This window comes from Rhamphochromis sp. 'chilingali' (assembly GCF_963969265.1).
Source record: "Rhamphochromis sp. 'chilingali' genome assembly, chromosome: 18".
Classification (NCBI taxonomy): domain Eukaryota; kingdom Metazoa; phylum Chordata; class Actinopteri; order Cichliformes; family Cichlidae; genus Rhamphochromis; species Rhamphochromis sp. 'chilingali'.
Window position 1 is genome coordinate 35,418,884 of NC_137945.1, and position 15,964 is coordinate 35,434,847.

At 43.5% G+C, this 15,964-nt stretch overlaps 1 protein-coding gene across 1 annotated transcript in view; it reads left to right on the forward strand.

The window, feature by feature from the left end:
• Positions 1-15,964, forward strand: part of reck (reversion-inducing-cysteine-rich protein with kazal motifs) — a 100,997-nt gene that overhangs the window by 24,987 nt on the left and 60,046 nt on the right. Inside the window, exons 2-4 of the mRNA XM_080865841.1 lie at positions 9,910-9,968; positions 11,403-11,477; positions 15,241-15,277. Of these exons, the coding sequence (XP_080721967.1) occupies positions 9,910-9,968; positions 11,403-11,477; positions 15,241-15,277 (171 nt within the window). The remainder of the gene's footprint in view (positions 1-9,909; positions 9,969-11,402; positions 11,478-15,240; positions 15,278-15,964) is intronic.

Below are 15,964 nucleotides of genomic sequence, written 5' to 3' on the forward strand. Positions count from 1 at the left end.
AGGAGTTCGGAGAGGCCATGGAAAAAGACTTTCGGACTGCCTCGAAGAGATTCTGGCAAACCGTCAGACGTCTCAGGAGGGGAAAGCGGTGCTCTACCTGCACTGTGTATAGTGCTGGCGGAGCGCTGCTGACGTCGACTGAGAAAATTGTCAGGCAGTGGAAGGAATACTTCGAGGACCTCCTTAATCCCACTGACACGTCTTCCGAGGAGGAAGCAGAGTCTGGGGATGAGGGGAATGATCCGCCAATTTCCGGGGGCGAGGTCACTGAGGCAGTTAAACAACTCCTTGGTGGCAGAGCCCCTGGTGTTGATGAGGTCCGCCCCGAGTTCCTGAAGGTTCTGGACGTTGTAGGGCTGTCCTGGTTGACACGCCTCTGCAATGTTGCGTGGAGATCAGGGGCAGTACCTGTGGACTGGCAGACCGGGGTGGTGGTCCCCATCTTTAAGAAAGGGGACCGGAGGGTGTGTTCCAACTACAGGGGGATCACACTCCTCAGCCTCCCTGGGAAAGTCTATGCCAGGGTGCTGGAAAGGAGAGTTCGTCCGTTAGTCGAACCTCGGATACAGGAGGAACAATGCGGTTTCCGTCCTGGTCGCAGAACACTGGACCAGCTCTTTATCCTCTCCAGGATACTTGAGGGTGCATGGGAGTTTGCCCAACCAGTCTACATGTGTTTTGTGGACTTGGAGAAGGCATTCGACCGTGTCCCTCGGGGTGTCCTGTGGGAGGTGTTGCGGGAATATGGGGTGTCTGGCCCATTGCTACGGGCCATTCGATCCCTATACAACCGTTGCAAGAGCTTGGTTCGCATTGCCGGCAATAAGTCGGACTCGTTCCCGGTGGGTGATGGGCTCCGCCAGGGCTGCCCTTTGTCACCGGTTCTGTTCATAATTTTTATGGACAGGATTTCTAGGCGCAGCCAAGTGGCGGAGGGCTTTCGCTTTGGTGGCCTCAGAATCTCATCTCTGATTTTTGCAGATGATGTGGTTCTGTTGGCTTCATCGGGTGAGGGCCTCCAGCTCGCACTGGAACGGTTCGCAGCCGAGTGTGAAGCAGCGGGAATGAGGATCAGCACCTCCAAATCTGAGGCCATGGTTCTCAGCCGGAAAAGGGTGGAGTGCCCACTCCGGGTCGGGGATGAGTTCCTGCCCCAAGTGGAGGAGTTCAAGTATCTCGGGGTCTTGTTCGCGAGTGATGGGAGAAGGGAGCCGGAGATCGACAGACGGATTGGGGCTGCAGCTGCAGTAATGCGGACGCTGCACCGGTCCGTCGTGGTGAAGAGGGAGCTGAGTGTAAAAGCAAAGCTCTCAATTTACCGGTCGGTCTACGTCCCTACCCTCACCTATGGCCACGAGCTGTGGGTAGTGACCGAAAGAACGAGATCGCGGATACAAGCGGCAGAAATGAGCTTCCTCCGAAGGGTGGCTGGCCTCTCCCTTAGAGATAGGGTGAGAAGTTCGGCCATCCGGGAGGGGCTCAGAGTAGAGCAGCTGCTGCTCCACATCGAAAGGAGCCAGCTGAGGTGGTTCGGGCATCTGACAAGGATGCCCCCTGGGCGCCTCCTGGGTGAGGTGTTCCAGGCATGTCCCACCGGGAGGAGGCCCCAGGGCAGACCCAGGACACGCTGGAGAGATTATATCTCTCGGCTGGCCTGGGAACGCCTTGGTATTCCCCCGGATAAGCTGGAGGAGGTGGCTGGGGAGAAGGAGGTCTGGGCCTCTTTGCTTAGGCTGCTGCCCCCGCGACCCGGCCCCGGACAAAGCGGATGAGGATGGATGGATGGATGGATGGATGGTTAAATGCATGAATTCCATCAATGTGACATCAGATCGGAGGTGCTGGTTTTAGGTGTTGGGCGTGGCTCGACGCGCCGGGGGTGCTCGGGCCCTCATAAGGCTGCTTGCAGCTTTAATTGATCTTGTAATTCCTATCATAGATTGTAAAAATTGGCAGATGGTCACTTATGTCGTTAATCAGGAGTCCACTTACAGTCTTATTTTCAATGTCATTTGTAAAAATGTTGTCTATGAGAGTTGCACAATGTGATGTAATCCTGGTAGGTCTAGTAATTTTAGGGAATAGATTCATACAGTGCATTGTGTTTATAAATTCCTCAGTGGTTTTATGTTTATTTGGGTTTAGCAAATCAATATTGAAGTCTCCACAAATGAAAACTTTTTTGCGAGCTATTTCAATAAATGTTTCTTCTATCCAGTCTTTAAATGTCTCAACACTACTACCTGGAGCTCTGTATATACAGCTAATGATTACATTTTTACTTTTTTCTTTACAAATTTCAACTGTAATACATTCTAGTACATTATCAATCACCATCGTCATCTTTTCCACCACATTAAATTTCAAGGATTTGTCCACATACAAGGCCACTCCTCCTCCTCCTTTGTTTCGCCTAGTTATAAATGTGAATTCATAACCCTCCAGTTCAAAGTCTGTTCCTTTTTCCATATTGATCCAAGTTTCTGATAAGGCAATGACACTAAATGGATGTGAAAACTGGTTAAGATATTCTTTGATATGACTAAAATTAGCATAGAGACTTCTACAGTTAAAGTGGATAATTGATCATTTATTCTCAGTTTTAATCCTCTGATTGTAGTCTTTATTTGTATAGTAGCAGCAATTGTTATTGTTAGATGAGAAAAAGTTGTTGTCTGGATCTATTTCATATTCCAAGTCGTGTGTCGACTGATGCAGCTGATTCTTCCAGATGTATCTGAGTTCTTCCTTCCAGTGTGTGTCATAAGTGAGTGTGTGGTTGTCTGTTACCTTGTTTGCCGTCCAGATCGTGTTGTTCACTGATATTTTTCGAGATCCGCCATATTTTTAATGGTCAGAACTTTGGCTTCCTCTGGTGATCCGTTTAGTTTAATGAATATTTTGCAGTTCGTCGTCCAAGTGCTTTGGATTTTTCCCAGCTTCTTAAGGTGTCGCGCTTTTTTGGCTATTTCAGCGTTGTGTTTGGTTAGATGTTCATTGATAAAGACATTAGATCCTTTTAATTTTCTTCCTTGTTTCAGCAGCGTAATCTTGTGCTTTCGATTTACAAATCTTAATATAATAGCCGGTATGTTGCCGTTCCTCCTGGGAAGAGGGTGGCATGCTTCGACAGAGTTACAGTCCAGGGCAATCCCTTTGGACCGCAGGAAAGCAGCCACCTGTTGTTCCGTGGAGCTAATGTCAAGCTCTCCAGGTTCCTCATTGCTGTCAGCGGTCACTGCCTGAGCGTATGACCGGGGTTTAATATGGAGCCCAGTGATGATGACGTCGTTTATCCTGGAGTATTGTTCCAGGTCAGCGACCTTACTTTCCAGGTATGCAATCTTTTTATCTTTTTCGGCATTTTGGATGCGGAGGAGCTTTACCTCCTCCACAATTTCAATGATATTTTTCTGCTGCAACCTGATAGTAGAAATTTCCTCCATTATGAAGTCAAGGGACTTTTTAATGTCCTCGACTTCCTCAGCTGTCGGTGTCCTCTTCGGCCCCATTTTATCTGGTTACCCTGGTAGCAGGTTCAGTCAGCTGATTCCTCAGTCAGCTGTTAGCCTGGTAACGTGTTGGCTAGCCTGCAATTACCTCGTTAAAATGGATGGAAAAGATCTCGCTACCACTTTGTGGTTGGGAGGAAGATTGAATCATCATTTTTATTAATAACGTATACATTTGTTGTAACTATTACCCAAGTAGGTATTTCTAAGTTGAATTGACTGGGGTTAAATCCAGCTGATCACAGGCTGTGCACAGAAAACCTGCTGGATAGAAATGACTGTGAGTTGTGACTCTTTCCCCACACTGAGACACCATAATAAGACACTTTGTAAGCCATATAGGACAACTTTCTGTGGTAAAAACAAACTTTTACGCTTCATATTTCAATTATACGAACTTTAGATTATAATCGTATCACAGTTAGTCGACTAAAACTCAAACTTAAAGAATTTAGATGCCTGAAGTAGTCAGATGTAAAAGTATTTGGACAAACACACTTTTGTAATTTTAAATCAAAAGGGTTGCAATAACACACACACACATACACAGACACGCACAGCTTGGTCTTCATGCAGATCTCACACCTCGTGCTCCTCTGTCCCATATCTGTGGCATTTACGTATTATTTGGCTGCAGCACTTGCTTCAGTACTTGCTAGAGCAGGTCACCTACTAACTTGAAGGCTGGTGGTTTGATCCCAGTCTGCATGCCTGGATTGCTGGTGTGAATGGGTGAATGTGCAAGTTGTGTAAAGCACTTTGAGAAAAGCACCATATAAGAACCAGTCCATTTACTTGGAGAGTTCAGGTTTCAAAAACCAGTTTCAGGCTTTATTGTTAGTTTTAATGAAGGTTTTTGTTTTTATTTTTTGTAATTCATATTTACAGAGCTTGTGTGCGATACTGTGATCTTAGTTGGTGTGAGGGAGAATTGTGTTTTAGCCATATTACAGTCCTAATGATTTCACACAGCAGAACAGTCATTCTCTCTGTTTTTGTAAATATTATATTTAGTATTTTTCCTTTATTGGATAGAGACAGCAAAGAGGAGAGAGAAAGAGGGAGACGTGCAGTAAAGGTCATCTTTAGTAGTTACGTATGTATGGAAACAATAGCAGTGTGTTTAAAATAATAATCATAAAATAAATAAGGAAACTTCATGGGAAGAAGATACATTATTGGCTGAAAATCCTTTTTACACAGTTTATTTTAAATGGCAACTATTTTGAGTAAAGACTATAACAAATATAGAATAAATATTAAACAAGGACAAAAGCGATGATAATCATACCTTAGTTTTATATTTGGTTACAACCTGATTTTTTTATTCAATCAGGAATAACATAATAATCTCAAAGCAGCTATAAATCTGTGCCTGAGCTGAAGTAGGCACTTTGCCCTTCTCCAGCTGAGGACCATGGCCTCAGACTCTTGTCTTCACACTAGGGTGGGGTCTGCTGCAGTGTGGGTTGGAGGCCCCCACCCGATGAAGCCAACAGAACCACATCATCTGCAGATAAGAGGAGATTCTGTGCAGTTAACTTTCTTTTTCTGAATAAAGTTGATATGCTACAGCAGCGGTCCTCAACCCCCGGGCCTCGGACCGGTACCGGTCCGTGAGTCGTTTGGTACCGGGCCGCGAGAGTTGAGGCTCAGGTGTGAAATGTTTGGTTTTCAGGGTTTTATCGGTTTTCAGCGTTATTTTGTTATCGTTTTGATCGTTAACTCGGTTTTCCTGGGTCTTTTCACGTGTGTTATGAATAAATCTTCTTTTTTTGGTACCAGTACCGGTTTTATTTTGTTGTATTTATCCGCGACACCTTAAAGGCCGGTCCGTGAGAATATTGTCGGGCATAAACCGGTCCGTGGCGCAAAAAAGGTTGGGGACCGCTGTGCTACAGTGTATTTTATTCCAACTGCTATTGAAGTGAACAGTGTGGCTCTGTGGAGGACTCTGGTTCCTGTGTGGATGCGAAGCTCAAATTGGGCCACCGCTTAACAGCCAGCCATCAGCCCTTCCCAGTCCCTCCAGTTATTACATCACCTGCCATTGTTTGCAAAATCTGTGTGTGTGTGTGAACAAGAGTTTATTTGTTCTGAGGTCATTAGGCCAAACTGTGGACGCAGCTTTAGAAATACTGAGAGGACGTATAACATCAAATGTACACATTCAAAGAGAGAAACAGTTACTGTCCAGTAAACCTAAAGGACACTTCATCATCATCATCATCATTTCAGGACAGCCACATAAATCACACTTTAGGCAAGGCAAGTTTATTTGTATAGCACAATTCAACAACAAGGTGATTCAAAGTGCTTTACAGAGACATTAGAAACAAAAACAAATAAAAAGCATGATTTAAAATTGATTAAAACAAGCAAACAAAAACTAATTAACAAACAAACAAAACAGTATATAAAATCAAAACAGATAAAATCAGAACAGTAGATAAAATCTGTAGTTAAATGTAAGTTTTGAAATTTAAGCTTAAAGTGTGGATTTGGTGCTTTATTCAAATGCAGCTGAGAACAGGTGAGTCTTCAACCTGGATTTAAATAAACTGAGTGTTTCAGCTGATCTGAGGCTTTCTGGGAGTTTGTTCCAGATATAAGGAGCATAAAAGCTGAATGCAGCTTCTCCGTGTCTGGTTCTGACTCTGGGAACTGATAAAAGACCGGATCCAGATGACCTGAGGGATCTGGAAGGTTCATACTGGGTCAGGAGGTCACTGATGTATTTTGGTCCTAAACCATTCAGAGCTTTATAGACCAGCATCAGAACTTTAAAGTCTATCCTCTGACGGACAGGCAGCCAGTGTAAAGACCTCAGAGCTGGACTGATGTGGTCCACTTTTTTGGTCTTAGTGAGGACTCGAGCAGCAGAGTTCTGAATGAGCTGTAGTTGTCTGACTGATGTTTTAGGTAGACTTGTAAAGATGCTGTTACAGTAGTCAAGCCTGCTAAAGATGAATGCATGGACTAGTTTTTCCAGGTCCTGTTGAGACATCAGATCTTTTATCCTTGATATATTCTTGAGGTGATAGTAAGCTGACTTTGTTATTGTCTTAATGTGTTTTTCTAAGTTTAGGTCTGCATCCATCACTACACCCAAATTTCTCGCCTGGTTTGTGGTTTTTAGGTGTATAGATTGAAGTTCTCTGGTGACCTGTAATCGTTTTTCTTTGGCGCCAAAGACTATTACCTCAGTTTTGTTTTTGTTTAGCTGGAGAAAATTGTGGCACAACCAGTCATTAATTTCCTCGATGCATTTACCAAGAGCCTGTACAGGGCCTCGGTCTCCTGGTGACATTGTGATATATATTTGTGTGTCATCTGCATAGCTGTGATAGTTTATTTTGTTGTTGTTTATAATCTGTGCCAGTGGGAGCATGTAAATGTTAAACAGAAGGGGTCCCAAGATGGAACCTTGGGGAACTCCACATGTGATACTTGTCTGCTCAGATGTGAAGTTACCTATTGATACAAAGTATTTCCTGTTTTCTAAGTATGTTTTGAACCAGTTTAGTACAGTTCCTGAAAGACCTGTCCAGTTCTCCAGTCGTTTGAGTAATATGTTGTGGTCAACTGTATCAAATGCTGCACTGAGATCCAGTAAAACTAGGACTGACATTTTTCCACTGTCTGTATTCAGACATATGTCATTGAACACTTTGGTCAGAGCGGTTTCAGTGCTGTGGTTCTGTCTAAAACCTGACTGGAAGGCATCGTAGCAGTTATTCTGTTTAAGAAGTAACTGAGCTGTTGAGAAACTGCTTTTTCAATGATCTTACTTAAAAATGGGAGATTTGAGATCGGCCTGTAGTTGTTCATTTGTGTCTTGTCAAGATTGTCCTTTTTCAGTATAGGTTTGATTACAGCAGTTTTTAGTGATTCTGGAAACACACCTGACATTAAAGAAAAGTTGACGATCTGTAACAGGTCTGACTCCAAAGTCTTTGAGACCTTTTTGAAAAAACTTGTTGGCAGGACATCTAAACAGCAGGAGGAGGAGTTCAGTTGACCTAAGATGTCCTCCAGGTCTTTGCTGTTAATAGGGTCAAACTGTTTCATGGTGTTTAAACAGTTTTTCGGTGGACACAGTACATATCCTGGATCTGCTGTTGATGTACCAACTGCTTGTCTAATCTTTTGGATTTTTTCTGTGAAGAATTTGGCAAAGTCATTGCAGGCCATGGTTGAATGAAGTTCAGCTGCCACTGACACAGGAGGGTTTGTTAGCCTGTCAACTGTAGAAAATAAGACCCGAGCATTATGGCTGTTTTTAGTGATGATGTCAGAGAAGTAGGACCTCCTTGCATTCCTCAGTTGTAAATTATAATTGTGAAGTTTCTCTTTATAAATGTCATAATGAACCTGGAGGTTTGTTTTTCTCCATCTGCGCTCAGCTTTCCTACACTCTCTTTTTTCATTTTTCACCAGTGTGGAGTTTCTCCATGGAGACTTTTTCCTTCCAGAGATAACCTTCACCTTAATGGGAGCAATAGTGTCCATTACATTTAACATTTTTAAATTGAAGCTATTGACGAGCTCATTGACTGACCCTCTGGGCAGGTCAGGTGTTAATGGGAAGACCTGGTTAAAAATTGCACTACTGTGTTCAGTTATACACCGTTTTGTGATCACTGTTGTTGATATATTTGTGTGGGCTGAGATTTTACTTTCAAAGAAAACACAGTAATGATCAGACACGCCCACATCAGACACAGTAACCTCTGAAATGCTCAGGCCCTTGGAGATCACTTTACCATGAAGGTTGCAATTTTTAGGCTACAGCGCAGGTTTGAACTTTACTCAGCAGGCTCTCCACATCACACACTCACAGCACAGCTCCTCTTTAGACACAAGTGTAAAAGACCCGCACACACAAAGCTACAGATCATTTGTTTCACGTCTGTCAGCACACTCACTTTCTTTCACATCTCATCATGCCTGCCAACAGTGGTCATTAAGGAGGGCGCAACAAAAGGAAGCTACTGGCTGGTGCAGGGGTGTACATGGATTGAAAGACCAAACAAGGCCATGGATACAACAGAATGTACTTCTCATCGTGTTTTAAACACATGCAGTGTGTAGCGTCACACACAGGCTGTGATGAATGCAGTGTCAGTACCCCCCGGTTACTATAGTTCAGCTGTGAGGCAAGTACTTATTCTAGTATTTAGCTGAGTGATACACATGAAAGCTTTCAGCCATGTGTGTAGACAAGATGGGTTTGTTTTTACACAGCACTGGAAATAATTTTCTCACTTTTAGTGTCATTTTTGCACTTTGAAGTCTGTAAAAGAAATGAAATGATTTGAATAATATGCTGTGGCCTTCATGTACGTCAGATCTCATCTGAACTGAGCACCTGCACAAACACACTGCACTAACTCATGTAATCCCAACTCTTTCAGGCAAAAGTATTTTTGGACAAGATACTGAAACATAAATTACTGTCCTCCTAGCAACTGCCAAACCCAGACTCATACGTCAGATGGGAAAGGGTGATCGGTCACTCTGTTATTCTCGAGAGCACAGTGGCCACGCGCTTTATTCCACTGAACCTGATGCGTTGATGGGCTTAGCGATGTAAGGGTTGGATGCAACTGGAAACCAGTTCCAAGCAAAAGTTCCGAAGCACACTTAAATACTCACATCAGTGCATAGTGGCGTCTGCTTCATCTCAACCAACCAGTTTAATGTATTTGCATAGCATGAAGGTTAGTGCAACAAAGTCACTCTGAGATTGGAAAGGACGTGTCAGAAGACGTCATCGTCTCATGTGGATCCAGTTGAATCTATTGTACTAACATAGACCGCTGTCAACCACTTTCATGTAATCCAACAAATAGTAGAGCTTCCCTTTGTTCACATTCAGGACTCTTTGTCAAAGTAGGTCAGTTTTGTTTTTTTGAGTTTGTTCTCTTTGCTTTTGCGTTTGGTTGTTTTAACAGTCCACGTGCTTCTTTAACTTGCTTGGTACCATCGTAGCATTAAGCAAACTGTACTGACAAAGACCTCACTGGGGCTAGGTGCTGTTGGCATCCCAGTTCAAGCTATCAGGCAGGTAACTCTCACAAGTGCTGTCAGTTTATCTTCTTAGGTTGGTGGTTTGTGTAATCATCTGTTCTCCCTGTTATTAAGCTGCTCAGTGTCATTCGAGGGCTTTAATATATCACACTCTCATAAATCCTGACATCCAGTAACTATGCTGACTAACTTGGCTCAACTGGCATTACCCCAGTACAGTTGGAAAAATAATGCCATCAAATCCCTGGATTTGCCTCCAGCCACAGCAGTGTGATTTGACATCATGTGAGAGCCGTAGCTCTGGGTGAACCAAACACTGATGGCGATGCTCTAACTGACTCTAACTTGATGCTTCTGTCTGCAGATCCCTCCTGTTGCCACCATGCTGCCGAATTCTCACCTTGCAGAGAAGCTTGTGGCCAGGTATGAACATACACATTCACAAACACATAGATGCTTGTTTCATGGCTGTGTCCATTTATGTATTTGCCCTCAGAGAGCCTCCAATGAGAGGTTTTCAACCAAGTAAATGTGCTACCTGCAGTCCTCCAAAACCCCAACAGCATGTAGCTCAGCTGGGCGTAGGTCAAATGCTGATTGGCTTATGAATGACCCAGACCAGGTAAAGGATTATCATGCCCCTCCCAGACAGCACCAGTTGGACCACACACTTTGGACACTGCCTCCATTTGGCAAGAGATGCTCTCTGCAGTTAGACAGGCTTTCATTTGCTCCCTAAGGTCATCTAACGCACTACCAGTGGAACACCATGTTGATCCCACAACAAGCCTTACTCACATCAAATCAGATTGTCTTTGAAGCTATCAACTTCAGTCTCAACTTTTTTTAACTGACAGAAGGTGACGCTCGCTCTCCATCCTCATGTCAGTGAAAGAGGACTAAAGGAAATGTGAGAGAGGCTTTTGCATCAGAGCAAAAAGCAGCTGAGTGTTACAGTTTTATTGCTGCACTTTAAGGAGGTGCTTGGGAAATTGTGGGTGAGGGGTGAGAAGGGGTGATGGTTTCAAGAGAGATGCCGAGTAGACCTTACTGTGATCTTATTGACCAGCAAGTGAAAGTTGAAAACCAGTAAAGAAAAAGCTCAGAAAATGCTGAAAATCAAGTGTTGTAAGATGCACAAAAAGGGGAAGTAGTCTTTGGAAGGGTTAGTATTAGTTTTTGTTTTTAAGTAAAACTTTTTTACATTCAAAGATTTCAGAAAATATAAATTTAACTATTGACTTTCAGTCACAGTATCTCCAAAAAACCAAGCACTGCTCTGACAGAGACGCTCTGCTGACATCACCTAGTGGTGAGCCTCGTCCCACCCAGACTGGTTTGAGGCAGAACAAACCATGTACCAGCTTTGATTCAATTTTATTTATACAGCACCAAAACACAACAACAGTCTCCTCAATGTGCTTTGTATTGTAAGGTCGACCCTACAATAATACATACAGAGCAAAACCCAACAATCATATGACCCCCTATGAGCAGCACTTTGGCGACAGTGGGAAGGAAAAACTCCCTTTTAACAGGAAGAAACCTCCAGCAGAACCAGGCTCAGGGAGGGGCGGGGCCATCTGCTGTGATTGGTTGGGGTGAGAGAAGGAAGACAGGATAAAGACATGCTGTGGAAGAGAGACAGAGGTTAATAACAGATATGATTCAATGCAGAGAGGTCTGTTAATACATAGTGAGTGAAGAAGAAACACCCAGTGCATCATGGGAATCCCCAGCAGCCTACACCTATTGCAGCATAACTAAGGGAGGATTCAGGGTCACCTGGTCCAGCTGATCCAGATTGACGGTGTAGATTGTGTTATATAAAGTCATGATTTTTGCTTTTTCCTGCAGCTCACCACTATAAAGAGTGAGTCACGTCTGAAGCATCTCCTGCAGAGGTTACCTGGTTACTGTCCAGAGTCTATGGTGAGTCCATTTCACATACAGCAGCTACACGTACACTAACCAACAAGATGGCTTCTATTGGAAGCCTTGTCTCATGATTGTATTGTGTTGTGTCATAAGGTTTGAATATATAACACTTAGAAAATGTTGTGAATAAAAATGTTTATTAGCCTCACAGAGTAACTCGTATATATTTTGGCTCTAATATGCACAATTTCTGCAGAAGACTCATATCAGCATCTCTGCAATATAACTGACACGTGGACATGAGTTTGTGTGGATGCATGTTGGAGTGTGAGGGCAGGGTTCGCTCAGGTACAGTTGGCCCTGAAGTTAATGAGAAGCCAGTACAACAGAATTTACAGGATGCAGGAGCGTACTTAGAAGATCTAGGGCCAGAGCTACTGCACATGAGCCCAGTCCCCAAATAGTACTGATCGGTGTGGTTAGTTTTTTGGATCATTTACAACAGGGCTGCCCAGTCCCAGTCCTCGAGAGCTACTATCCTGCAGCTTTTAGATGCATCCCTACTCCAACACAGCTGAATCAAATGGTTTGATTACCTCTTCAGCATGCCATCGTGTTTGGCAAAGGCCTGATAACAAGCCATTCATTTGATTCGGGTGTGTGGGAACAAGGATGCATCTAAAAGCTGCAGGACGGTAGCTCTCGAGGACCGGGATTGGGCACCCCTGATTTACAACATTTGCATTGTTTTCAGTTCATTTTTCTACCAACAGCTGTGCAATTTAGCTCAAACAAATAGATGATGTTCAGCTGCAACACAAGGAGCTGTTGTTAATTACAGTAAGAAAAACAAACAACTAGTACACATGTACGTTAAATTTAGGCCTACGCAGGTCATTATAATGCAAACAGGCTCCAGTAACAACAGGCTCTGATGTAGACTGTCTCCATGTGCCCATGTTCTCTAGCATTCTTGTATTTCGACAACTTGCGAAGGAATAAAACTTTGAGGACTAAAACAAACCATGAACTACTCACTGGCAAAGGTTTATTTTTATGCTCTGCAACCGACGCTGTTGCTACAAAAGTTTCTTCTGCTGGATCTGTTTGCTAAAAACAAAATGGATTTGCAGACTTTGTGAGGGGGTCCGTACTCCTGAGCTGTAAACAGCTGGGAGGGCTGGTGGGCGGGGCAGCGTGGACAGCCAGGTTAATGCGACTCAAGAACAAGATGATGAGGACCTTGAAACTCATACCATAGATGCATCTGTGAAAAATAGTAGTATTTCAGTATCGTCACCATATGTGTGGTGATTTCACTGACATGTTGTGACACTGGGAGGCAGGTTCAGTTTGATGGTGTTTCACATGTAATTTGACTTTCCTCGTCTTGGTCTCCCTGAGAGGTTTCAGCTAACGCCCAACGCTGTCCTCATCATCTCATACACATGTTAACCTACCCTTATCCTTGTGTTGCTGTGTGAATCCTCTGGATCGTTACTCATTAAAATAACTCTGTTAGGTGATTGCTGGGCTCAAACAAACAGCTTGACCAGCTGGCATTCTCGCCGTCCCTCTGACCACTGAGTCTAGAGCTGCCCTCTGCCCTGTCAGTTAATAAACTGTGGAAATCTCTGAGTGCAGAATAGATTATGGAGATTATGATCTTTGATGTTGTTCTAGTAACCTTACTGTCCTTAGCTTTGCTTCTTTTTTCTTTTGCACAACTAAATTAGATTATTCACCGTCTCATGTATGCTTTCACACCATCCCAAAGGATACCAGGGGACAGGTGATGTGTGGTAGAGTTCCTGTCATTCTGCACTGATGCCTTTGATAATGCCAGAGCTGCAGGAGCTACTGCTGGTATCTGTGTACGTCAGACTGATTGGTGAAGAAACAGATCAGAGTACGATCAAAAAAAGTGTCCTTGGGGACGTTTGTCTGTATATTGCCCATGTGTCTGTCAGACCAGGCTCCTCTAGGTGCTTATCTGAGACATTTCTAAGGTGGGTTGTCTGTGTGCGTGTGTGTGCATCCAGGTGAGATCCACTCCAGTGTGAGTCATGTGACAAAACGATGACTGCGTATGTCCAGAAGAGAAACATGGATACTTTCAGTGGACCTGTTTTCATATTCAGTCTCCTTTCTAAGTCTTTGTGACTGTTGACTGTTGTATAATGAACTTCCCTGTGTGCTTTCCAAAGACCTGAAACTCTCTCTGGGTCTGTGGTTGATTAACAAGCTGTGATGGATAATTGCTGCTGTTCCTCTCTGTGAAACAGAGCTTCAGTGTAAAAACAGATCACAGTGGCTGCTGGGTGGGAGGAGGCAGCGTTCCCTTGTAGTGACAAAAATGTATTCGCTGTACAATTTAAAATAAAATGAAAAAATAAAAAAAGACTGCTGCTGTTCATGGAAACGTTATCAAAAAGGAGAAAAGTGGACACAGAGTGTCGAGTAGTTCAAGAAGAGCAGAGCAGCTCCTGTTTATCCACCTGTGTGTTTGGTGTGTTCACGTTTCAGTGCTCAAGGAATAAAATATTCATCAGCACTGTGAGACGATCCTGGTGAACAGTACAAGAACGGGTAAGCACAGCTGACTACAGAGAAGATAAATGAGGGGCTGGTAGGTTTGAGGAAACAACAGTCTCTTTTTACTCAGCAGTGAAAGCTGGTTACCTTATGGAAGTGAAAGAACCCGAGTTTTCAAAGCCAAACTTTGAGCCCGGTGAGTTTGAAGAAGTGCTTTCTGAAAGCTGTGAAGAGAACACAGCTGACATGTCAACAAGTGTACGTCTTACTGTCCTGTACCAGCTCGACAACATGTGTCTGCGTCCCTCAGCTGTAGGACGCAGAGGACGCAGAGGGCTCTGGTTCCAGTGGGAGTTTCCTCACATTCATATTTTCAACACTCGTCTGTTTCAGTTTGAAATGAAGAATGTAGAGTCTGTTCTTTGTAAAACTGAACTGGCTCAGTTTATTCAGTTATTTTGTAAAGTCATGGGATTTCTGCATAACTAATATAGTGCAGCAGATAACTGCTGTGTGAGCACCGGCTCACTGAAACTGTTGATCCAACAACCAGCGAAGGAGCCGTGCACAGTGTGCTGCATCACGGGTCACACCTGGGCTTGCTGCACATCTGGAGTCGAGTAGACATGTGGTCAGCAGAGCAGCCAATCAGAGCTGCTGATCTGTACGTTTGCTTTACAGCTGTCTCTGAAAATAAATCATTGGTTAATTGTTTCTTTGAAACATTAACACAATCACAAAACTTTATTAATCCCTGAGGAAATGATGTGGGCTACAGCAACAGACTCAGCTAGTTAAATAATCCAATCTGTTACAGAGTTCACACATTTAACAAATAGCACTAATATATACAAATCACTCTATTATAAATATGAAGAATATTATAGAGTGGCCACATAATAACTCGTTCAGTTTTTTGTTAAAGCAACATTTTCTTACATCCAACCAGCTTCCTTCTCTCTTCAGCCAAAGTGTAACGCCCTCTTCTATGGTTGGTGGAACAAGCCAGAAACATTATTCTTATCACCTGCTAATTTCACCCATTTACTTTCATAAAAGACCTGCAGACTAATATATTCACATGGAATTATAAAGTTACCAAAGTTCGTGCTTCTTCTCCCAGACATTGAAGTGGAATTGCAAAATTGCTTTTTTAACAAACCCACGGTGTGTGAGAAAAACAGAGCTACATATCTGATAATTATGCTACCTGAATTATAAAAGCTGTTATTAAGGTTTTTTGTTAATAACCTCTGACATTAACCATTTTTATGTCTTACAGAATGAACTTTGGATGTGCATCAATTCTACACTTCCAGGTAAGCAGGTGAAACCACGACATCCTGATGCTGATCTGCTGTTGTATTTAACCACCAACCAAAATAAAATCTGTCTGCAAACTGTTGCACCGGCATCTGTTGGTGCAGCACATGTCACACTCAAGCGCAGATCAGAGTCCAATACAAGGAATGACATTTATTTACACAATCACCAAGTGCAGATACAGTGGGGCAATTGCAGGGTCCAAGGGAAAAATCCGGGAAGGGAATCTCATTCACACTTGCTCTCCGTAGATGACGGGTCCAGGAAAACTATACACGGGGAAACGCCGGTTACTCAGAGGCAAAAACACACAGGAGATTCACAGAGCTAGAGATTCACTAACGTGTCTCGCACAATCATCCAGCAATGAGACCGTCTGTGTCCCGGCCTTAAATGTCCAACACATAATTGCAGCCTGATAAAGAGAAGGTATGTGAGCCAAGGGCGGGAGCCCGCAATGAGCTCCGCCCTGGCGGGGAGGTGAGAGGAGAAAGTAAACAGAAGCACACGTGGCCGGGCAGACACGGGGACAGCACATGTAAATGTACAGTACATACTGTTTATAGAGGAACATTGATGAGAGATGATAGCAGTGTCAGGTTGTGTACGTCATGTTCTTAACAGCATGGCTTTGTAGCAGTCGGCAGCTTAGCACCAACTGAAAACATTTGGTTGTTGTGGAA